The sequence below is a fragment of the Cinclus cinclus genome, chromosome Z (genome assembly GCF_963662255.1).
Source record: "Cinclus cinclus chromosome Z, bCinCin1.1, whole genome shotgun sequence".
NCBI classification, from domain to species: domain Eukaryota; kingdom Metazoa; phylum Chordata; class Aves; order Passeriformes; family Cinclidae; genus Cinclus; species Cinclus cinclus.
The window spans coordinates 75796425-75819618 of record NC_085084.1 but is presented as its reverse complement, the minus strand read 5'-3'; the positions used below and the strand labels follow the sequence as shown (position 1 = coordinate 75819618).

Genomic DNA, 23194 nt, shown 5'->3' with positions numbered 1-23194 from the left:
CCCATCACTGTCAGCACTTCTGCCTTTTGATATCTTTTTGCCCTAGAAGCACCCAGGCTCTGGGACTCAACAGAAGAAACCTTGTCACCAAGATCCCAGAGTTTCCTCCCAAAACCCTCCCAGTTACCAGGGCATTCAAGAAGTCTTACTCCTGTTCCTGAGGTAATATCCAAACGCTTCCTGACACTGTGTGGGTTTTAGAGTGGTGATGAGTCACTTCCCCTCAATGATCACAGGAGATGGAAGACCTTTGAGAAACCACATAAAGGCCTGGTCAGAAGCACAGACAGGAATGGGGACATGAAGTACAAGGAGTACTTCAATGCCTGAAACAGTCTGTGGCCCTTCTGAAAGAAACACTTAACCCACACCCTCCCTCATCCTTCCCCGCTTCTCTATCCTCAGCTGCCTCCTCCTCCTGCTCCCTCTCAGCCTGGCAGCATTCTCCTCTGTCCCCAAGTGTGCAGACCACGCTGCCCTACAGTGCCAGCTGTGTGCTTGAGAAAACACTCACTGTACTCACAGTGCATGCCCCTTGCTCATCAGCAGCCACCACTTTTCTCTTCCTCCAGAACCTCCCATCCACTTTGGATGTCCTGGATTCCAGAAGGATGGGTGATCAGACATGGGGGGGCTGCAGAGGCACAGAGACCATACCTGTCCCTCTGCTTTGCTTGTGGCACATGTGCAGGACACACTCCTGCCCAGGCCTAAGGGTGCCCTGCTCATGGCTCCCCACAACAAGGTGCAGTTATCACACGCAGAGAACAGCACCTCACAAGGGCACTGAGGTGACTGGACAGGAGCTGGGGGTAGCAGGTAGCCCCGTCCAAACCACAAGCCTGTACTGTCTGGACAGAGCAGGTGGAGTCATGAGGCTGACAGCCCAGTGGATGACTGGGTATGGGGGGATAGAGTGGGAAGCAGGGTAGCCATGGAGGTAGCAGCTGTCCTCCCTTATCCCAAGCCTGTTCATTCCCTTTTCTCAACCAGCAGCAGCCACACAGCCTCGAGTTTCTCTCCTCCTCTCCACCCAATACCCACAAATTGCTGCTCTATCAGGCACACAGGCACATCACAACAGCAACAGATCACAGGAAGGAGATCTTTTGCTCCCAGGGGCCACTTGCAGGTACTGAGCTGATGGGCAGACGGCTCCTGTGAAGAACAGGCAAAACATTTCTTTACCAGCACATGCAAGTCGTGCCAGGCTAAAAAAAAGCTGGAGAAGAGAGAGGTCAATTGCTCAGTGTTCTGGAGAGCCTTCAGGCTGCCCCTCAGCCTCTAGGCTGCACTTGCTAGTAGCAGGTTTGACAAGGGAGAGATGTTGGGGATAGCTCCTATAAAAAATGCAGATGACCATGACTTAAGTCCGTGGGAAAACCCTGCAGGAGGGGTGAGTAAAAATATCACCCCCAGAATCCTCCACTTCCAGTATGTTGATCATTGCCAGAAAGTTCTCTGTTTCCCTTATTTTCATTGGTCCCTTTTGCTGCAATAATGTTATATATTCCTAATCACCCTTCTTTATTGGACCCTGTCCTTAAACTCCGCCCTAATTCCTCCCCTCCTCCAAGTTTATAAATACCCCTGCCAAGCCCTAACACTTGCTTTTGGCCATTTTGCCCTTGTGCATGGAGCAAGCCTCCCTGCACCATCTTTCCTGGTTCGTTCAGTACAAACTGTTCAGCTTGATATTTGTGTTTTCTATTATTAACGTTTTTAGTACCCAAACAATTGGGTTAGATTTTTTTTTCTGCATAAAATCGCTGAGTTCAGTGAAGCCACCAACCCTAATAGCCAGGCTAAAATCAGAGGCTACAGAGAGAGATATCACTGAAGCAAAAGAAACACGACAGCTCTGTGTTTAGGGCTGTAAAAAGCACAACCAGAACCAGCTTGTCACGCCTGGGTCCAGGGAGCTTTGTGCCCAAGGGCAGGAGATGGAGATGGAAACATCACAGGCAGCTCACAGAGCTGGAGAAAAGAGAGGTTGATTGCCCCCTTGTCAGCAGTGCACCCCTCACCAAGGAGAGCTTCCAGACTGTGCCTGGGCATCCAGGCTGCCCTGGGCACTGGCATCCCACAGGGTGGGAGACAGTGGCTGTTGGAGGTGATGGGACAGCAGCAGCAGCCAAGAGCCAGCAGATCCCAAAGGCTGCACGACTCAGATGTCCCAAGAGGGCCAGCTGCACCTCACAAAATGGGAGATGAGCACCAGCACCCACAGAGGAAGACACAACACAGAGGTCCAGCTGGGAGTAGTGGAGATGGTGTCACCTATAGGATGGGGAGGAGGGAAAGCTGCCACCCAAAGCATTGCACTGGGAGCATGCAGCACCTCAGGTGTGCTTCCTTGGAGCTGGCAGGGGCTGGAAAAGGCTCCTCCAAGCTCCTGCATGAAGATTCATGGAGTCAAGGCTTTCACACACAAAACAAGGAGGACCCATGACAAGGTGGGAGCCTTTGTGGGCCAGGCAGCCCCTGCAAACCAGAACAATTTATTGGTTGTTTCAGACACAGCAGCACAGTGGCCAGGCCAGTACAACTAGGCCAAAGCCAAGCAGAGGACAAGGTCTAGATGCATACAAGGACACAGGGTAAAAAGAGGAGTTGTGAGCTCCTTCAGTCTCATAGGACATTTTCAGACACCAAGATGCTGGTGAGATGGCTATGCCAGAGCACTGGAGAGCCACCAGAACGTATCCTTGCTGCCACAAGCAGGTCATCCCATGGCTTGAGCTGCTCCTGTGCTGTGAGAGAGGATTCTGGAGTTTGATGAAGAAGTAAATCTGGGGGGAAGCAATAATCCATGAGATGATTCTCTGCTTCTGGTGGTAAAGGGCCAAGCCTCAAGAAGGGAAGTGCCATCACCACTGAGCCTCAGATGTCCACTGCAGCTGCTCTTCTTCCTCACTGCTCTGACTCTCCTAGGATTCCAGATCAGGCAAGGGGCTTGGGAAATGGCTCTCCAGGCTGGCCACATTTACCTCCTCTCCTCATTTAGAGAGAACAAGAGAACCCAGGGCAGAGGCTGCTGCATGCCCTCAGCAGCATGAGGAGCTCAGACATACCACCACAGCTGGCAGTCCCCACTCTCTCTGTGCTATGTGGGGCTCACAGGCAGGACACCCCATTTCCTACCTGCATCTTTCTCAAGAAAAGTCTTGATCACGCAGTAATTATCCCCATGTACATTCTCATATGGCTGGAGCTCTGGTGGGGGACAAGAGGATAGAAACAGCCTGAGGGACCCCAGGAGCTGTGGGACAAGGAGCTGGGCAGCCTCAGGCAGGCAGGATCACCGGGGGCTGCAGATCATCCTGGGATGCCCACCATCAGGACAGCAGGGCTGGGAAGAGCTGCTGCCTACCCTAGAGGGAGTGAGGAGGAGCAGCAGTTTGCAACCCCCACGGGCACCTCAGGGAGACCCCAGCCAGGAGCTGCTGGAAGAGGCTACTGAGCAGGGTCTCAGCTGGGCATAGATGTGGGACACGCTGGTCTGACAGGTCAGCCAAAGCCAGCTGGGCTGCCTGGAGCTACCTCGGAATGCCACCAGGCCCTCCTGAAATAGTCCTGCTGCCCTCCCAGCTCCAGCCCTAGAGTGCCCTCTGTGCTGGGGATCCTACCTGTGTAGTGATCCTCCTCGGCTTTGCTGGGCAAGGCTTTCTTTTTTCTGGGAAGGCAAAGGGCAATCCTGGGTCAGGCAGAGGCTGACCTGGACCAGACCCTGCTGAACCCAGCAGCAATGGCACGGAGGGTTCTGCATACCCTCCCTCTGCCCTGGCAGGCATTGCCCACCCCAGGGGACAGCAGCGGTGGCTGCCAGAGCAACAAGGGGAGAGGTCTGTGAGCACACATGGCCCTGCCCCTGAGAAAGACAGAGCCCCAGCCAGGAGCCCTAGAGCCAATTTTTGTTAGGACCAGCCAGCTGCATCCTCTGCACCCAGAGAAGGGTGGGAGCAGCTGAGGAGCCCTCTCCATCCCCACCCACCCCACAGCACAGCATGGCCAGAGACAAGGCTGAGACTCCAGATCTCCTGCAACTCACCTGCAGAACACGAACCAGAGGATCCCAGCAGACAAGGGGATCAACAGCACCACCACCACCACCACTACAATGACTGCTGACTCAGGCCAAGGGCCCAGAGGCTGCCCTGCAACTAGCACATGGAAGGAGTGGGTGTCACAGCCTGGGCTCTGCACCAGCAGTGGCCCCAGCCTTGCTGCTGGGTGTCTGCATGTTTGTAGAAATGCATGTCCAGCGTCTGCTGCCCTGGCTGCTGCAGGGACAGGCAGCAAGACTGTCCTCCCCTGCCTGCACATCTGCTTGGGCAGGGCAGAGGTAGGCTCTGGAGCACACAGCCTTGTCCCATGGCTCTGTCTGGAGGGCCTGGCAGCCTCCTCAGCCATCCTGCACACAACAGCAGGACACAGACCCAGGCTCGGCAGCCCTAGGGCTCTCTGACCTTGAGCCACTTGTGCACCCAAATGCAGGGATGGGTGTCACCTTCTTCAGTGGAAGAGTAGAGTGGGAAGGTCTGGTACCAAAGGCATAAACAGTGGCTGAAGCAGTGCAGCTCCTCTGCAGACCTGCCAATGAAAGCCTTCAAGGAAGGACTCACCCAGCTTCATGCCCACTGCTGAGCCAGGTGCCCATGCTTCCTGCCCCTGTCTGAGCTGGGACAGGGTGGTTGCACACACAGGTCTGGGAGCTGCTCTGGACTCAATACTCACCCCCTGAGAGGCCACCCCAACCAGACACAGGGCAGAACAACCATTACCCAGGGCGTAGGTTTGGAATTCCAGCTGTGATGCAGCCCCAGCCCCTGCTGCCGTCAGGCCCTGCACTGTCACCAGGTATTTGCTGCCAGCTGCCTGATGTGGTGGCACATACTCGGAGACAGACTGGTTCACCAACACCTGACTGAATTTGAGGAAGCTGCTGTCCGCTGCTCTCATGGTGGTGATGTTCAGCTGGAAGAAGGACAGGGAGCTGCTAGGCAGTAGCACCAACACCCCACTTCTGCCTTGGGCAGCTCTGTGGAGAGGGGCTGCTACTACCGGCTGGGCACAAGAGGGGACCTGGCCCTACCAGGAATACCAGCAGTGTACAGCCTGTAGGCCCTGGCCAAGGAGAGCTCACACCTCTACTCAGGCTGCCTGCACAGAGCTACAGGCAATGTGAGGGGACCACAGGCACTCCATGGACTCCTGGTACCTGGTATCCAATGATCTCCCCTTTGCAGGAGGGCAGTGTCTTCCACTTGAGGGACCCCGTGCTGAGATCCAGCCACAGCTTTTCCAGTTTGTCTGGCACTGGAAGCACAGGAGAACAGGTTCATGCATGGATAAGCAATTTGTCCCCCACAAGGGCTGCTTGTGCCTTTGCAGCAGCAATGATGTGGTGAAGAGGGGGAACACCCTGCTGTAGGGCCCTTCACAGCCCCTTTCCCAGATCCCCACAGGCTGCAAGCAGTTCTGATCCCAGGCACATCACAGCAGGGAGCAGATGCTCTGGCTGAGCTTCAGAGTGAAGGGCATCCTGACATTTAATGTAAACATACCCATTTCCTTTGTGCTGAGGAGCCGTGTGTACAAGATTGTGCTAGGCAGCAGGGAGATAGTGACACTGTAGACAGTGAAGGGCTGCAGAGGGGAGCAGGTGAAGGTTCCCTCCTGGCCTTGTAATATCTCTTCTCCCTTCACCTCCTCAGCCTCACAGTTTGAGGAGGAACGCCGCTCCAGCCGGCACCTGGCCCGAATATGCTGGCACATGTTAGTGAGCATGCAGGTCCAGTTCAGTTTGATGCTGGTGCTGGAAACCTTCAAGGTCTCAGGGACAACCTGGAGGACCTCTGTGAAGGGAATATTCCAAGAGGATCAGTCCCTCCCTTCCCCACCAAGCCTTGACATCAAACTCCACAAACTGCACCATTCCCTCACTTGCCTGTCCCCAGCACAGAGTGGACAAGGACATTCTGCCTTCTCCCAGACTACATATGCCAGAGTTGCCAACAACACAGACATAAACCTGGGATGGATCCAGAATTTCCTCTGGATTTCTCTGCCATGCCCTGACCACCGTGAGCACAGGGCACTGTGTCACACATGCAGGATTGCTCTCCATGCCTGCGGAGGACAGGCTGAGAGTGCTGGGAGAGTGTCTGACTCACTCACTTACCCAGACAGGTCAGGTTCTCTTCCATAAGCTGCCAGGTGTCTGTGGTATTCCTCACTACCCAGCCACTACGAGGTATCACAGAAATTTCTCTTGGCTTCAATGTCACACATTTGATCTCCATGGGTGGAGGCCAGTACCCCTCAGGGCACCTCATCTTCACCACTTCATTTGGGTTGTAGGTCCCCTGGTTTGGGTCAAAGATTAACTTGGGGTCCCACTGGGGCTTCTGGCATTTCCCTGCACCAACAAAATGGGAAGATGTTAGCTGGGAACTGTGGCTCTGCAGGGCAAGCAAGGGATTGGAGCAGGGCATCCCCTTCCCTGGCCCATCAGGGCAAGAGATGAGCTTCAGGACACTGCACAGAGCAGCCCTTCCACATCAATTCTTGGCAAGAGGATTAGGACAAAGAAGGACTCCAAAATTCTTCCCCAGGACTCCTGGGAAGGGCCAGGAGGAGCTGGAGTCAAGGGAATCCATGAGGGGTTTGTACTTTGCACAAAGCCTGCCCAGAGACTGTGGTGCCCTCTTTGTCCCACAGGCAGGACCCTGATTTCTCCTGAGAAGGAATAAAGTCTGAGCCCCAAAGCTGGCTCTGCAGTGACAGTATGCATCAGGGCAAGGAGTAGGGACCAGCACACTAGGAGAGTGCCACACCTTTACCCTTGCCACCTGTGCCACAAACACCTGTCAGACCTACACATGTGACCCCACTTTCTGGCACATACTCTTGCCAAAAGCCCTTAGGGAGATCTCAGGGAGACACACCACCCAGCCCTGTGTGTGTGAAAAAAAGCCTGAAGCCTTGCACGGTCCCTGACCTCCTGTGCCATGGGCAGCGCTGGTTACTGCCAAAATGGCTACTTTGGTATCAAGGTGGGGACCTTTGTACCAAAACTCCCTCCTGCCAGGATCCTCAGGGACAAAAGCTGGCATCAGCCATCTCCACCAGGGCAGACTAAGGAGCTGCCTCAACACTGCCTTCAGCAGCACCTGCCATTCCCTCAGGCACACAGAGCCAGAAGCTTCCTGTGCCCCCACAGGCTGCCTTCCCTGCTCCTGCCTCCTTACCAAGGCACTGTACCCTGCCTGGGTTGGGCTGAATGTTGGTCCAGCTGCCTCTGCTGTCCCTTCCATTCCAAGCTTCTCTGTATAAAGGTTTTCCATTGATAATAGAGAGAATTTTTCCTGTACATTTGACATGGGTGAAGGGTGGCTGGAAACCCTTGGGACAGCTCAGCATCACTTCTTCATTCTTCTTGTATCTCTCCTGGTCTGGTGCCAGCTGGAGTCTGGAGTCCCAGTGGGGTTTTTGGCATGTTTCTGGCAGAGAAGAAAGTGGGTGTTAGTTGGGCTAGGAGGTTTCAAGGAGGAGCAGGGTATGTGGTGGGGCCTCAGCAATCCCCAGCAGCCCCTTTAGCCCCTGAAATGAAAGGGAAGGTGACGCATCCATCTGCTATGATGGGGTGCCTTGGCAAGGCTGGTTGGGAGGGGACTTCCTTGTGGGTGAGTGTCAGCTGGGGCTGAGGCCTGTCCAGACAAGGATGCCAGAATTCAGTAGGGGATTAATCTCAGGTATCAAATGCCTGAGATCCAAGCAGCCCTGATATGGCATCAGAATTACATCCCTGGCCACAGTGATGGAGATGGATGAATGGGGCAGAAACTGACCACAGAGCCTGGTAGGAAGCACTTCCTGACACCCTGCTTACCAATGCACACTATGTTCCCCTGAACATGAATCCACACTCCACTGCTCTTTCTCCCTAGCCACATGTCTTCCTTCAGAGATCCAGAATAATCCAATGGTTGAATTGTGTTTGCACATTTGACATGGGTGAAGGATGGCTGGAAACCATTGCTGCAGCTCAGAGTCACTTCTTCATTCTCTGTGTAACAGTCACGGGCTGGTGCCAGCTGGAGTCTGGGGTCCCACCAAGCAGGCCTTTGGCATGTTTCTATCAGAGGTAAAATTGGATGAGGAGTATTTTTTGGGAGGTTATGAGAGGAGACAAGGGAGAGGTCTCTCTGACTGTTCATCCCAACACATACGAGTGTCATGAGCCCAGGTACTCTCCAAGCACACAGGGCTCCTCGTCTCCCCATCTCCAGGACTGACAAGACTCCCTTGGATTCCACCCCCTCCACGGAGTGCTTGAGCTGCCATTTTATTGTCTCCCTCATGGACAGGTGAGCCATGCTGTATTAACAGCCTCCCACACCAGAGACAACCCAAACACTAGAGAAGCTTTCCAGGCAAACAAGCAGAGCCCCTGCATCTATTCCTACTCCATGCTGAGGCAGGAAACGCTGGCTGGGAAGGACTCCTCTCCCCAGGAGTACAGACCACAGCAGGTACCTGCAGCAAGGTGCCTACAGACAAAAAGAGCATTGTCACTGCCAGGACTGGGGAAAAGCCAAGGTCTCCAGGTCTCCCATTCCTGCCCTGTCATGTGCATGGCCACGTCACAGAGGGTCAGTCACCAGCTCAGGACCCTGGGTCAGGGTGGTGCAGGGCTGTGCTTACTTTTGCAGGTGGCAGTCTCATTCCACAGGGTCTGGGCCCCTCTGGAAATGCATTGGATCTGTGGTACAGATGGCACGAACTTCCCAGCACAGCTGAGCTGCACCACTTCATTCAAGTCATAGCTGCTCCTCTTTGGGTTAAACTGCAGTTTGGGGTCCCAGTCAGGGGGAACTTTACATTTTCCTGTGTGCAAAGGACAGGAGGCAGAGCCTGAGGGTCACTGGGCTCCAGCAGCATCCTCAGGGGTGAGGGTGTTCCATCCAGAGGGGTGCCAGTCCCCCTCTCTTCAGAGGAGGGAGTGGCAGAGAGGGCCCCTCCCAGGATGAGCCCCATCCCCCAGATGCTTTATCCCTCCTCACAGCCTCAGGGGCAGTGCAGGAGGGTTCTCCACAGGCCCTCCAGCCCACCTGCTGCTGCAGAGACACCCCAGCCCGAGGGTTCCAGCAGCCTGGGGGATGCTGCTCTCTCCCACAAATACAGGGGCTGTGGGAGTGCACCAGATCCACGTCCACTGCTGCCATTCATGACTCCACAGCTTGGTCCCATGAATTGACTACCAGCAGCAATGGTGAGTAACAGGAGTAAAGTTGCAGGTAACAAGTGAAAGAACAAAGCAATTCTGCAGCGGAAGCAATAACTACAGGAATGAGGCAGACAGAAAAATAAATTGTCTAAGTCCTTGAAATGGGAAAAAAAAGAAGAAAAAAAAAGAAAAAAACCCTGCTCATCCATGCTGTTTGCCTGTGAGCTAGAAAACACCCAGTTTTGATGAGTTTTGATGAGTTTTGTTCCATTATTCATCACCCTAGTGATGAATCCTTGCTCTTATTTGTCATAAAAAACCCACGTTTTCAGTTCATTTGCTTCCTTCTCTCAAAAAGACCACCACTCTCCTAGCATGTACCATGATTTCTTGGAACACTGTGCTTTTACAGTGAAGAAGGGAAAGGATGAGTCATAATAACGCAGGCAGGCAGTGACTTCAGTAAGATATACTAATAGCCAAAGATTATGTCTATGTAAGTATACCCGCTTTTGTCTGCCTCAGTGTGCTGGCTGTGTGGACTTGCCACCTAGCACATCCTTCTGTGCAGAACTGTAAATAAATCAAATACCTAGACTCTGTGTGTTAATCAGCTTTTCCCACACTGGTGAAAGAAGCTTGCAGCTAGAGTCTGCCCCTCAGAACACCAGTGGCCACAAAGCTCATACCCTGCTCAATGCACTCAGCCTAGCCTCTGCCCTTCACCCAGAATGAGTCTGCCTTGTCCTGCCCTGGCAGACATGTCACCATGCTCACTGTGTGCAGAACAAGTCCATGAGGAGGAAGTGGGCATGGAGGTGGCCTTTCCTGAATGAGGATGGAACACCTTTCTTCAGCTTCAACTGCCCACTTCCTGCCAGCCAGCATTCACCACTTCCCTTTTCTGGCAGTGGGTTTCCACACCATCATCGCAACCCTCCTCCCAGCTCTCCACACCAAAGGCCAGTGGTCACCAGCCCCATCCTTTTAGACCACATGGTGTAGACACGAAACTTCTTCCCCCTCAACAGTGTCTCTCTCAGTGTTCTCAGAGCACACACTTCATTGACAGAGGTCCATTGACTTGGTCCCAGCCTCATCAGGCACCCCCCTCACACACCTTCCACCCTCCTGCCATTAAAAACCCTGAAGTAACACACACCCTGCCTAAGGATCCTTTTAGGTCAGTCTCAGACATGAGTACAGACTAGGAGAGGAGAGATTCCATCCTGCCCTGGATACTTGAGAGGTGCCCACTGCTGGAAGGGGAGCATGCCTTGAGCCACCAGTGATGGGCAGCATGAGTCATCACCATCTGATGATTTAGTTAGCCACTTCTGCTCCCATTTCCCTACACAGAGAATACTCACAGCTCAGGTTCCTTACCCATGCTGTGGCCTATAAGGACCTCAACAGGTACCAGCAAGCCCAGGGAACAGGATATAATCACCACAGGAAAGCCCACATTCTTTGTAGGAAAAGCCTAGCAGAGACCCAGGAGATGCCCCTAACCCTCCTGGCACAGAGAAAGAACAAAACAAGCTTTTTGATGTGAACAATCCCACCCAACTACAGTTCCCTAATCCCAGGGACTATGGCAGAGAGCAGCTAACAGAGCTCACAACTCCCCACATCTTTGATGAACATCATCATCACCTGTGACAGGGGTGCTGCCTGAATTGCCCAGAAAGGCCATCACTGCTCTGATTGCCCTGGATTCATCTGTCTGCTGCATAACAAGAGTTGGCCACCTCCTGCTCCCTGCAACACTACCCACTTCCTAGAGGGACGCTGCAAGTCCAACACTCATGGAAGTTTCCCAGTGCACCGAGGCTTGCTGCCCTCCACCCCAAATAGAGCTTTGTCCCACCACAACCCGAAGGATGCCTGAGTGTCTCAGGCATATGCAGATACCAGCTTCAGCCCTCCCCTCCCAGCCCAGTTATGGGCTGAGCAGGATAAGGCCATGTAGCAAATATGCAGGTAGAGGAGCAGCAAAACCAGTTTTGTAAGAGAGAGGCACAGTCCACTCTTACCTGCTTCCTTATGTACCGATGGAGGCACAGGACCATGGTGCATCTGTCCCCATGCATGCAGAGGAGCAAGGGCCAGGAGGAATGTCAGAGCCAGCGCTGGCAGGGCCATGGTGGCTCTGACCATGAAGTCTCTGGGCAGGACTCAGTGTGAGCTGCTCAGGAAAGGTGTCTGCACAACCCTGCACAGGAGAGGCGCTCACACAGAAATGAGACAGCCCCACAGGGAAATCACATGTGGCATAAGCTTCCTCTTTGGAAAGAGCGTCCCACCAGCCTCAGTGTGATTCTCACACATCTTCCCTCAGACAGTAGGTACAAGCTCCATGAGTCTCACAGGGATCTTAGTTCCAGCCTTTTCCCTGGCTACCTCAGCACTTTCTCCCACAAGCACCTCCAAAACCTTCTCACATCTGTCCCTCTCCTCTCTCTTTCCACATGCAGCAGAGGATGTTGAGGAACACACCCCTGATTAATGTGCCCAAGTCCAGCCTAGGCTGCTCTCATCATGCATCACTTTCAAATCACGGAATCATTTATGTTGGAAAACATGTAATCATCAAGTCTAACCACTAAGCCAGTACAATAAGCCCACCACTAAATCATGTCCATAAATACCACATCTACATATCTTTTAAATACTTCAAAAAATCTCTCTTCTTATTACCTCTCTTATGGAGGTTGTTACTGTTACTGTTGAGCTCAGGTAGGGTCTTTGGGTATGAGAGAGAATTCCCTAAGTGCTCTCCATTTGGGGCATGCTCACACTCCCCCAGTCTCCTGTCCCTGCAGATGTCACCACCAAGCTCTTCTCTGAGCTCCTTTTCAGCTCACAAGCTCTTGCACAACTTCAAGCTTCCATGAGTCCTGACTCCCTGTGCTGTTGCAGCTCTCCTGGGCCATTCCTCTTTCAACTCTGTGCTTTACAGAGTCTCACTCTCTGTGTTTTCCTAGATATACAAGCACAATGCTTTATGGTGCAATACTATCAGTGTTCTGGGTATGGGTGCTGTCACCCACAGTGTTTTTCACCACTCAGTTGGAACTCCTTGGCCCAAAGTTCCCTGGCAGATCCTTTTGCAGGTGCCACCCTCCTCAGGACAGAGCTTGTTGTACCTATCAGTATTATCCCAGTAAACCAGCAACACTGAGTTTCTGTAAACTAGATGTCTCCTAAGGTCCATTTGGGAACCTCATTACATCAAGTCCAGCTGTGTCACATGCAGCTGTTGTGAGGTTAATGGGTGAAGTCTTCTAGAAAGCTTTCAGCAAGAGGAACAGCATCACTAAGTCATGTCATTCTTGTTTCCTTGCTGGATCCTTGTCCTTAAGGAGCCAGGTTTTTCTTGTTCCTGTGCAGTCAACAATGGTGCAAGCACCCAGAATGGCCACAGCCAGCACTCACTGGGTCATGTCCTGATAAAATCCCAGATTTAGGCACAGACATTCTCACTGACTCTCTGTGGTATGTGAAAGAAGCAAAACCAGTGGAATTCAACAGCCAGGTGTCAAAAATTCACAAGTGGTACAACAGGCTTCCTATTACCCCTGATGAGTTATTTCTTTACCCCTGTCCTGAGGCATGGAAATCTGTGTTTGCCTCTCCCTCCTTAGAAATTTATCATTGTTTTGAGATTTGTTGTTTTCTTGGTGTATAGCATCCACTAGAAAAATGCTGAAGAACTATTGAAAGCATACTCAGCCATATGTATTGAATTCAATATCATTGCAAATGTGATTGTTGGGCTGTTTGCTGGTGGCCCATTCAGTTGTCAAAGAACTACAGGCTTTGGGACTGAAGAGAGAAAAAACCAAATCACCTGAAATTTACAATCAGATTTACTTCTGATAGAGAAGAACACTGAAGGCTCAAAATCATCCACAAAACCACAAGGAAAATGAGAAGCAGCTGTGGCTCTTGTGGATCAAAAGCTTTTGGGGCTTCGTGGAAAGCACTCCTAACACAGCCATCATGTTCCCCTATAGTAAAGTCTATTACTGTTTCAGAACTCACAAACAACAATAGTATGTAAGTGTCTTATCCTCCTTCCTACCTCACACCAGTCCCAAGGGAGCCCAGTGTGGGTTGTACCTATAGATGGTGGTGTCAGGTCAGGTGGTGGGGGTGGGCTACAGCCAGGCTGGGACATCAACCCAAAGCTGCTGGGTCAGGCTCAGGCCTGAGGAGGGTAGCCCAGTCAGATCCATCCCTGGGAAAGGCAGGAGGGGGTCTGTTCTCTGCACAGCAGAAGCACATGACCCTGTGTGATCTGATGGTCTGGGTCTCCATATGGTGCTGGTCTCTCTCCAGGATGCAGAGTCTGCCTCAGTCAGGGCTATAGCCTGTGCTGCCAGAACCTAGAGCATATTCTGGCAGGGAGAACTGGAAAATGCCTACAGGATCCAGCCAGAACCCAGTGTTGAACCCTGCTGTGGGCTCTTCCTCACCCCTCCAGTGACTTTCCCAACCCTACCAGGCCCAAAACTCCTTCCACACAGGGATCTTGCAGAGCCATCAATGAGACAATGACCCACGCTCCATGCCACCCTGAAATTAGGAACCCTCCAGTCCCTTTCCCAAAAATAACAATAGAACACAGACATCTTAAACACCTACAGCTGATCTACAGAGCGGGGGGAAGAACCCCAGACCTATGGGCAGAAGGAGGGTGAGGGGAGCCCCAGTAGTGCTGGGGTGCAGAGGGATCAGCCCTGATCATGACAGGCGACAGCTTGGTCATGATCAGTTATCATGGTCTGTCTTGGACCCAGTAAAATATCTGGGAGGTCTGCAGGGAGCTTTGTTGGCCTTAGAGAGGGCTGGCACTGGAACAGCTTTGCTGTCACCCAGTTGGTGACAGTGGCAGAGGCAGGGACTCCATCTTGTGCAACTGGTCACCCAAGGCTAACGAAGCCTAGCACAAAGCCACCATCTCTGCTCCTGTGGTGGCTTGAGGAGCTGCCAAGATAGGTGATCTGATCCAAGATAGGTGTGCTGAGAGCAGAGCTGTGACAGGAGAGAATCCAGCAAGTTACAGGGTTTCCAGGAGGGAATTCCTGGGTGCTGGGCAGAGCAGGGGTAGGCCCTGAGGGCCGGATAATCCCTTTGCTATGATGGTAACATCACCTCTTCCCAGGAGAGGGAGCAGAACCTGCTGACTGCTCTCCACAGGGAGCATTTTCCCACTTTCTGAGTCCACTCACACATGCCCTCTCCCCTGAAGCACACACCCAAGCTCAGCAAGACTCTCCTCTGGCACTGCCACTGTGATGCAGTGGAAATCTCCAGCCCTCTGCCCACTGCTCCAGCCATCCAGGTCCTTCTGGCCTGGTGCTGCAGCCCACACCAATCCTAAATCCATCCCAAATCCCCTTCATGCTCAGACTGCCAACGTCCCCTGTTTGGCTGTGCATTTGCTGACTGCCCAGAAAGGTATTTTTAGTGCATAAAATTAGTCATAAGCAGTTCACAACTGGGAGCAGGGTGGACTAAGTCTGGGGTGGGGAGGAATGGAGGGGGGGTGGGGTGCTGCATTTTGGTTTGAGGAAGATGTGCTCAGAAATGGGGTTTCCAGCTCTGGCATCCAAGCAGTTCCATATCTGGCCCAGCCATCCTGTTTCCATCCCCAGAACCACCTTCAGCACATCCCACCCTGGTTCTTGAACAGGGAATGTGGCTAAGCCCAGGAGGTGGTAATTTTAAGATCTGGGGCAGTATCTCAGGTCAGACTAGCTTCCCCCCAAACCTTACTACCTAAAGACTCTCTGCACCAAGATCAGAGCTCCTGATCTCTTCTTCCTGCCCTCATGCTTTATACTCCCTTCCCACTATCTGCTCTCCATGTGGCAGATGGAGATATTGTGGCAGTGGTCTCTCCAGCTGCCCAAGCAGCTCTCTATCTCCTTGAAAAACTTTTCACTATGCACCTCATTCACTGCTCAAGCCTCTCTGCATTGCTCCCTTTCCAATGCTACACACCACCCCATGTACTGACCTCAGTCATCACAGTTCTCTTTCACAGACAACTGATGAGTGTTTGGTGGAACCCAGAATCTCTCCTTCTATCCCATGAAACAAAGGGCTTGGACTTCCCCTTTACAGTTCTCAGCCTGTATGGCTTCAAAAGAAAAGCAAATCCTGAGAAACCACATATGCCAATCAAGTACCTAGGAAGAGAGGAGTGCTCAAAATATACTGAGGGAGAGGAGAGAGGAGAGAGGAGAAGTAAAACAATAGTTTCTCCAGTGAAATGAAGCCACAGGCCTGGTGGAGGGGATAAGGTGGCCCAGCTGGTAGTGCTATCTAGTATTCTGTGGTCTTCACAGCCCCATCATGCTGCCTGGTCCTGCACCAATGGTGCATTGGAGGAGGCATCACTGCTGCCAGTGGAACACTGAGCTGGCACAGCTCCTACCTGATCTATCCTCGGATGCCTGTCCATGTCCTGGCTTTGCAGGGGCCATCAGTAGAATACTATGCCTCCTTAAAGCAGCTTCCTTCACACATGGGATACTGGAAAGCCAAGGTCTTGGTGGGCCTCTGCTCACCCCTTTCCTCAGTGCGTGGCCCTGCAGAGCCTGCTGTCTTCCCCAGCAGTCAGCCCCTGAGCAAAGCTTGTCAGGGTGATGCCTTGGGTTTTAGCTTTTATATTTTTCAGAATCTCAGCTGCTTGGTGTGTAACTCTGAAACTTCATATTAGGTGTTAGTAAGTTCTCTTCACAGGGTAATTAGACAAAACCATCCTTTCCTAGCTAGAGAATCAAGGACAACTGGTACCCAAAAGCAGAAACAACAGCAAGGGAAAGGAGGCAAGTGTCCTGATTTGAAAGACAGGTGTTTGCAAAGCTTCCCTTTGGGCTGAAAAAATGTGACCCTTCCGATTATTATGATTTTGAAATTAAGGGAGCTCTCAGGGAAAGATATGGGGGTAGGAATAACAGTTCTTTACTAGTATATCTAACAAGACAAACAAGAACAACAACAGCTATGAAATTACCCACAAGCAGAACAGTAACTCAGTCCCAGTGTTTTTTGGCTGCAGGCACCTTTTCCCTGAGCTGCAGTTCCCGGTGCTGGGGGCGGGCGGGTCCCGCAGAGCTGCAGGAGGGCTGGGGGTGATGGCAGCGCTGTCCCAGGGGGAGAGAGATGGAGAGAGCCCTCCACTCACAGTGTGGGTCCTGATGCTCAGCAGAGTGCTGGATGGTGGCAGGTTACAGCGAGAAGGCAGCAGGGCAGGGTCTGACAGCAGTGAGGATGGCTCCTGGTGCAGGGATGGCAGGGATGGAGCTGAGGTGGCGATCGTCCTCCTCGTCCGAACTCCGCGGGGAAACGGGGCGAGACCCAGCTTTCAGCTTCCTCTTCTGGCTGCTTGAATCTGGTGGGGTTACCCTCTTCCCTCCCCTCCCCTCCCCCTTGTCACCAGGGCCCAGTCAACAGGTATCTTAGCATGACAATGGGGAAAATTCCACAGAGGGAAAAGGGAGAGAACCAACCCCCACAGCAAGCAAGTGGGCTGGTACTTCACAGCCTGGGGCTGTGGTTGGACAACTGACCCCAATATGTAGGTGAACCAAAACATATAAAAGTGTAAAAACTCGTGACCAGGAGCCATCTTGGAGTCAACCTGGGTGCAGCCTTGGCCAGGCTCTTGTATCCTTTTAAGGCCTTTCAATAAATATCTGTTTTATTCCTTGGAACTCTGTCTTGTCTCTGTTCCAGATCAGCCTTTCTAGGTATCAGTTCAGCCAACCTCTGCACAGGCTGGGCAGGTGGAGAGAAGAGGAGAGAAGAGGGTGCAGTGTCCTGATAAGTCACTGTGAGTGGTGTGGATGGCACAGTGCCCAGAACTTAGAGAGCAGCTGCCCTTTGTAGTATAAATACGTGCATAAAGCCACGTGTGTTCCAGCCCAAGATCAGTCCAAGGTCAAGATACTGAGCAGACCTACAGCAGCATCACAGCAGACCTGAGGGAAAAGGGAAGGTCCTGTCTCATGCTACAACCTCCTGTGAGGAACCTTATCCCCTTTCAGCCAGCAGAAACATGCACAATGCCTTTTATGATCCATTTTTGTGAGAGTCCAGGCCACAGGGCATCCACAGAGATGTTCCTGAATGACCCATAAGGAAGGGCCTGCCATGCATCGTGGTGTGAATTACATCTCAGGTGCTTGGCTGGTGGTGACACACTTGGCTCACCCACAGCCTGCAGCACTGGGTGTCTCTTGTAATTACCCCCAGAGACCAGTCAGTCCAGGGCTGGTGCAATCAGCCTCTGTAGAACACGGGCTCTGCAGGGTGGGGTGACCAGCCACCCATGACACAGGTGGACAAAAATGAGGTCATGGTAATCAAAGGCATTAATGGAACCAGGCTCCAGCATGCAGGACATAGCAGGACCAAAGCCCTGTGCCATTTGTCTCAGCTCTGCTTTGTGCTGGAGCCAGGACGTATCCCATCTGACACCATTTGTCCTGGGTCAAGTACCCTCTGCTTTTCATGCTGCTCACCTGGGACCATCAGCCTCACATTTGACACTAAGAGAGCCAAGCAGAATGCACCCTCTTTCCCCATTTTTGCCCCAATGTGCAGTAGAAGGCTGCTGTCTGTGGATAGCCCTGTGTTCTTGCTGTCATGCTGTTGAGATGTCCCCACTTAGAGCAACACACACCTCCTTCCCTTGCCTTTGTCTTCATGGAAAATCCTGGTACACCTAGTCCATGCCAGATCCATCTATGTATGCTGGGGTGCAGGTTTTTCATCCTGGGGCCCATGGAGTGTGCTGATGCACTTCCTCAGCAGCCAGGGTGCCTGGACTCATGGAAGAAGTCAGGACACAAGGAAGGTTGGCAGGGCTGCTCATGGAGCTCACTAAACATAATGAGATTTTCAACAGCTGGGGAAAACAATAAACAGCTGCAATTGAATTGGCTGCAAGTGGCAGCTTCAACGACAAATACAACACAGCTGCCTCCCCTCCCCACATCAGAGGCCATGCTCCAGCCCGTGCTGCCTCAGACTGCCCTGCCTGGAAAGGGCACAAGGACATAGGAAAGGGCTAGGAAGTGCCTGCAGTCACAGGGAGCTCCTGGTTTTCTAGGGCACAGATTGTTTGCTTTCCAGCTCCTCCAACACCTGGACACACATGGCTGTCACAATGGTGACCTCCAGCTGAAGGGCTCTCACGAGCATCTAGAGTACAACACAGTCATACTGCTCCCCTGTGCCCTGGCACAGAGAGGGGAAGCCAAAGTGGAAGGCAACAGACACAGGAGGACAGGCACACAGATAAATTCTCTACCTGGAGGTGGCTGTGTCCATATTTTCTCTTGTGAATAATCTGAACAACTACCTCCCTTTAACCTACCCTATTTAGTCCAAGCCATAGCTGTGTCAGGTAAAAAAACTGCATGGTGTGGATGATTACAGGACCATGAGCAGACCAAGGAGTTACTCACAGAGGTTTAGCCTGAGTAACCACAGGGTCAAGGGTGGGGAGCTCCTTGCAGTACCCATCTCTCGCTCAGGCATGTGGGAGAACAACCAGGGCTCCACCATTTCTGCCTGGGGTCAGGAGAGCGGAAGGGACTGGGAACATCTCTCTCACCCATGCTGATGGGGCTGGGGTGGGATGCATCCTTCCCAAGCAGAAGCTCAGTGTTCAAAAAGGAATGGTTCTCCAGCACTGCTTTCCCCCAGAAGGTTTTATCTTTGTCAGTTCTGACATGGGCAAGGAAGCCAGGGGAAGCAGGAGGAGGCTGGTTTGTTAGTGTCAGGATCTCTGGGGTGAACTGTGTGTGTAGGTGTGTTCTGCACGGTCTCTGGCAGGCGCTGTGCTGAGCTATGCATGGCCTCACCAGATTGTCCTTATCCATTGCTGTGGTGTTTCTGAGCTCCTCCCTACACCAATATTAGGCCATACAGATCAAAGGGCACTGATGAACCACGGGTGAAGGCTGTAGCTGCCCTGATTCCACAATTTAACCACAGCTAGCAACTCAGTACCACACAGATGCTCACTCACTCTCCCTCTGCCACGGTGGGGAGGAAATTCGAGGGGGGGCGAAATTGTGGGTAGAGATGAGAGCAGTTTAATAATTTAAACAATATTGTTGTTGTTGTTTTTGCTATTGTTGTTGTTGTTATTAATAATAATAAAAAAATTAAATTACAATTGTAATTAAAAGGAGAAGGATAAAACCAGAGTGAATTAAATGAGGCACAACATACTTGCTTACTGCCCACTTATTGGTACCCAGCAGCTATCAGCAACTCCTGGGAATGATGTTCTATGGCATGGATTATCCCTTTGGGCAGTTTGGGTCAGCTCTCCTAGCCATGCTCCCTCCTGGTTTCTTGCACACCTGCTCACTGGCAGATCATGGGAAACTGAGCAGTCCTTGAGTTAGGGTAAGCACTGCTGAGCAACAACTGGTACATCAGTGTTTTATCAACATTATTGTCATACTGAATCCAAATCACTGCACTGAAACAGCTGCTAGGGAGAAACTGAACTCTAACCCAGCTGAAAACAGGACACTTGCTCTCCTGCAGCTAGGTCACAGGCACCACCTAGTCCAAGACCAGTCCACCCTACTATGGCCCCATTTGTCCCAGAACTGCAGCCAGACCAGGTCCTTGGCATCTGTGGTCCTGGCTCACATCTGCCAGAACCACAAGCCCTTCAGGTGCGCTGCAAAGTCCCTGGGGACTGTTACTAATTGCTTGGCAAGATGCAGGAGGTAGAGAAAAGCTGTCACAGCCTCCTGGGATGAGCGAGGAGCTGCTGAGAGTCACATTTCCCAGGTCCAAGTCAAGAGGACAAGGAAAAGCCCTTTCATCTGCTGGGCAGTGTTGAAGGATGGGAGCATGGCCAGGTATTGTGAGATAAGGTGCTCAGGAGCAGGATAGGTAATGTTGGAGATGGTAGCATTGTCCCTGCCTGGCATGAAGTGGCCAGATCCTGGTAATTTGTGAAGGTCCCTGTAGTGCTTAATCACTGCAAGAATGTGAACTTGGAACTGTTGGAGGAAGTCAAGAAAAGTACTTTGGAGGTGATAAGGGGACTAGAGCATCTCCCCTATGAAGACAGACTGAGAAAGCTGGGGATGTTCAGCGTTCAAGAGAAAGTACTGTGAACACCTCATAGCAACTTTTCAGTATCTTAAAGGGGGCCTACAGGGAAACTAGAGAGGGACTTCATCAGGAATTATGAAGAGATAAGACAAGGGGGAGTGGCTTCAAGCTCTAAAAGAGTAAGTCTAGATATTAGGATTTTTTTTTTCTCTGTGAGGGTGGTGAGGAACTGGAACAGGTTGCCTAAGGTTATGGATGTTCCAACCCTGCAAGTACTTAAGGCCAGATTGGATGGGGCTTTGACCAAACTGGTTTAGTGCAAGGTGTTCCTGCCTATGGCAGAGGGATTGGAACAAGATGACCTTTAAAGTCTTTTCCAACACAAACCATTCTGTGATTCTGTGCAGTTGTGCTCACATGGCTGCATGTCACATCACCCCGGGTTACATGTGGTACAGGCACAGCCAGAGCTGCCTGTACCTCCTTTTCAGAGGCAATGACTGGCTTTCTTTTATCAGTGTTCTCAATGTTTTCAATTTCATTGCCCACATGAGGCTTCTAGCAGGCATGCACTCAGCTGGGCTCAGGCATCAGTGCCCCCCAGACACAAGCATTGGTGTTTGCTTGAGGAGAAGCAGAGCAGGGAGCTGAAATCACTGTCCAGAACTAAGAGACAGGGATGGATGTGGATTCTGTCTCCATGGATGTCACACTGGCACCCAGGCATGAGAATCATTGACAAGAGATAACAGGAGGCAGCGAGCAAATGCTGCCAGGTGCTGCGCTGACTATGCTGGAAGAATATTAATGACACAACAAATACTTGCAGCCCTTCTGCTGCAAGTAACCCCTCAACAGCTTTGCAGCTGGAGTGACAGGGAGGCAATGAGGGCACTGCAATGTGCCTGCACAGCAGGGACCTTGCCAGTCCCTGCTGGCAGCTGGATGAGGGCTGCTGCAGCCTGCAGGCATGGTGATGGGTGTGGAACATGCATGGCTCTGCCAGGCTCAGCAGCACACGGTGCACTGAGAAACATATTCCAGCTGCATCACCTGGACTGGGTACTGCTGGACATCACCAGGCTGGGGCTGAGGCTTTCTCCCATGCACCCTGGGCTCCTCAAACTGACCAGGCCTCCTATCACTGTGTAATGGCCCCTGCTGAGCCCTCATCTCCTATTTCCTACAAGGCAGAAACAGGAGATGTTTTTCAGGAAAGAGTCATCTCATAAGCAGGGAGCTGGGGAACATACAGGACATAGGGGTGAAGTGTGGAGATTTGCATGGTGGTGTGTGTGGTAGTGCAGGAAAAGAGCAGAGATCTGATACAGAAGGAAAGAGGATACTTGGGACCAAGAGGCTGCACTCATATTCTGCAGACAAGCACCAAAGAGAGTGATTTGAGTCAGCCAATGCTCTTTGTCCTGCTCACCCCTGTGTCTGCACAGCTCCTCCAGGCTGGAAAACCCTCGTGCACTTTAGCCTTGTGCCTGCTCTGGCTGCACACTCTTGGCAGCAGCAGCTGTTGTTTTCCAGAGCATTTGCAGAAAAGGAATCTCAGGTATAGATGGATTCTTCCACATGGATGCAAAGAGGGGACTGCTCAAGTTCTGGCTCTGGGGCTCTAAGCAGGGTAAGGCTTTGTTCAGGGTCAGGGAGGATTACTGTTGGCTCATCCCAATCAGAGACATCCTCCTGCAGGGACCCCAGCACCACAGGTGCTGTTGTGGAACAGAGGTGGGAGTGCAGCAAGGACCAAGTTTTCCGTGTGGAGAGCTCCTGCCTGGAGCTCTCTGCCTCACTGCCCTCCAAGAGCCTGGCCACCCCACACCTGTAGTGTGCCCTTCTCCTTACAGGACCACCCTGCACTTTCAGAGCTCCAGCCTCCCTAGGCTGTTTGAAAGTTCTCACTCCTACTCTGCCTGGATGATGCACCAGTCTCAGCAGGAAGGGTGAAGATGTTTACTAATGCATGAACCTTTTCCCTGTGGTAGAGGAAGGGTGTAGAGCCCAGAAAGAGAAGGACAAAGAGGACAAAGCCCCCCTCCTCTCTCCCCTGCAGATCCACGTGAGCAGAGTACAGCCAGGGAGACCTCCTTCCTGCTTTTCTCACCAGGGATTGAGGAGCTTAATTCAGGGCTTGCTGCAGGCTCAGCCCAGCCTGACTTTGCACCCAGCTGCTCAGTGTACTTGCCTGCACCATAGGAGGGATTTGGGGCACTGGAGACTTTTAGCCCTGTCTCAGCTCAGCCCTGCTGTGCCAGGCAGGAGCAGAGCGTGATGGAAATAGCACAGTACAGTTACCAGTGCTGATGAGAGAAGGGACTGCAAATCCTGCAGCAGTAATTTCCACAGTCAGAGCTATCCCCAGGGCTTTAATTTATCCATTACAACTTAATTTGATGTAAACCCAGTCACTTGTGAGCAGCAGGAGCTCTGATCAGGCTGTGGTCCTGAGTTTCTGCCTTCAAGATGCCTCACCAGGCCTCCCCATCTCTGTTGCAGTGCCCTGACCATCAGGAATCTGCTGCACTCAAGTGGAGGGGAGAGGCTCTGCTTGTTGCCCCAGCCGAGCTGGCTGTGTTCCTCTGAGCAATGTCTCACACACATTGAGAAGCTGGTCAATGGGCTGTGGGTGCATCAGCATGCTCACATTTCAGGTGCCAGGGCTGAGCCCAGTTAGGCACGCACTGCCACCCATCTGAGCAGCTGCAGCTGGACACCAGCGTGGGAGGGCACAGACTGCAGCCTCCTGTCCCCACAGACAGATGCTGTTCTCTCCTCTCATTCATGGAGCTGCTCCTGTCATTTTGTCAGGCTGTTGTCAGCAGGACAGACATGTGAGGCTGAGGAAAC

At 52.2% G+C, this 23194-nt stretch overlaps 1 protein-coding gene across 1 annotated transcript; it reads right to left on the bottom strand.

Moving 5' to 3' along the window:
- Positions 1-213: 213 nt before the first annotated feature.
- LOC134057009 (uncharacterized) lies at positions 214-9234 on the bottom strand. The gene is made up of 13 exons (XM_062513977.1): positions 9117-9234; positions 8710-8892; positions 7254-7505; positions 5568-5858; positions 5222-5319; positions 4785-4977; positions 4052-4157; positions 3630-3676; positions 3145-3216; positions 991-1055; positions 775-851; positions 524-596; positions 214-270 (listed from the first exon to the last, which is right to left on the bottom strand). The coding sequence occupies exons 1-13, from the start codon at positions 9232-9234 to the stop codon at positions 214-216; spliced, it is 1632 nt and encodes a 543-aa protein (XP_062369961.1).
- Positions 9235-23194: the final 13960 nt, after the last annotated feature.

Bases quoted from the DNA above. Each gene is read 5' to 3' on its own strand.
- LOC134057009 (XM_062513977.1), bottom strand. From the start codon at position 9,234: ATGAATGGCAGCAGTGGACGTGGATCTGGTGCACTCCCACAGCCCCTG. The intron at 5,320-5,567 runs GTATGTTTACAT...CTGTGCTTCCAG, and splicing joins CCTCAGCACAAAGGAAATGG to TGCCAGACAAACTGGAAAAG. The intron at 271-523 runs GTGAGTACAGTG...GCTTCTGACCAG, and splicing joins ATGAGCAAGGGGCATGCACT to GCCTTTATGTGGTTTCTCAA.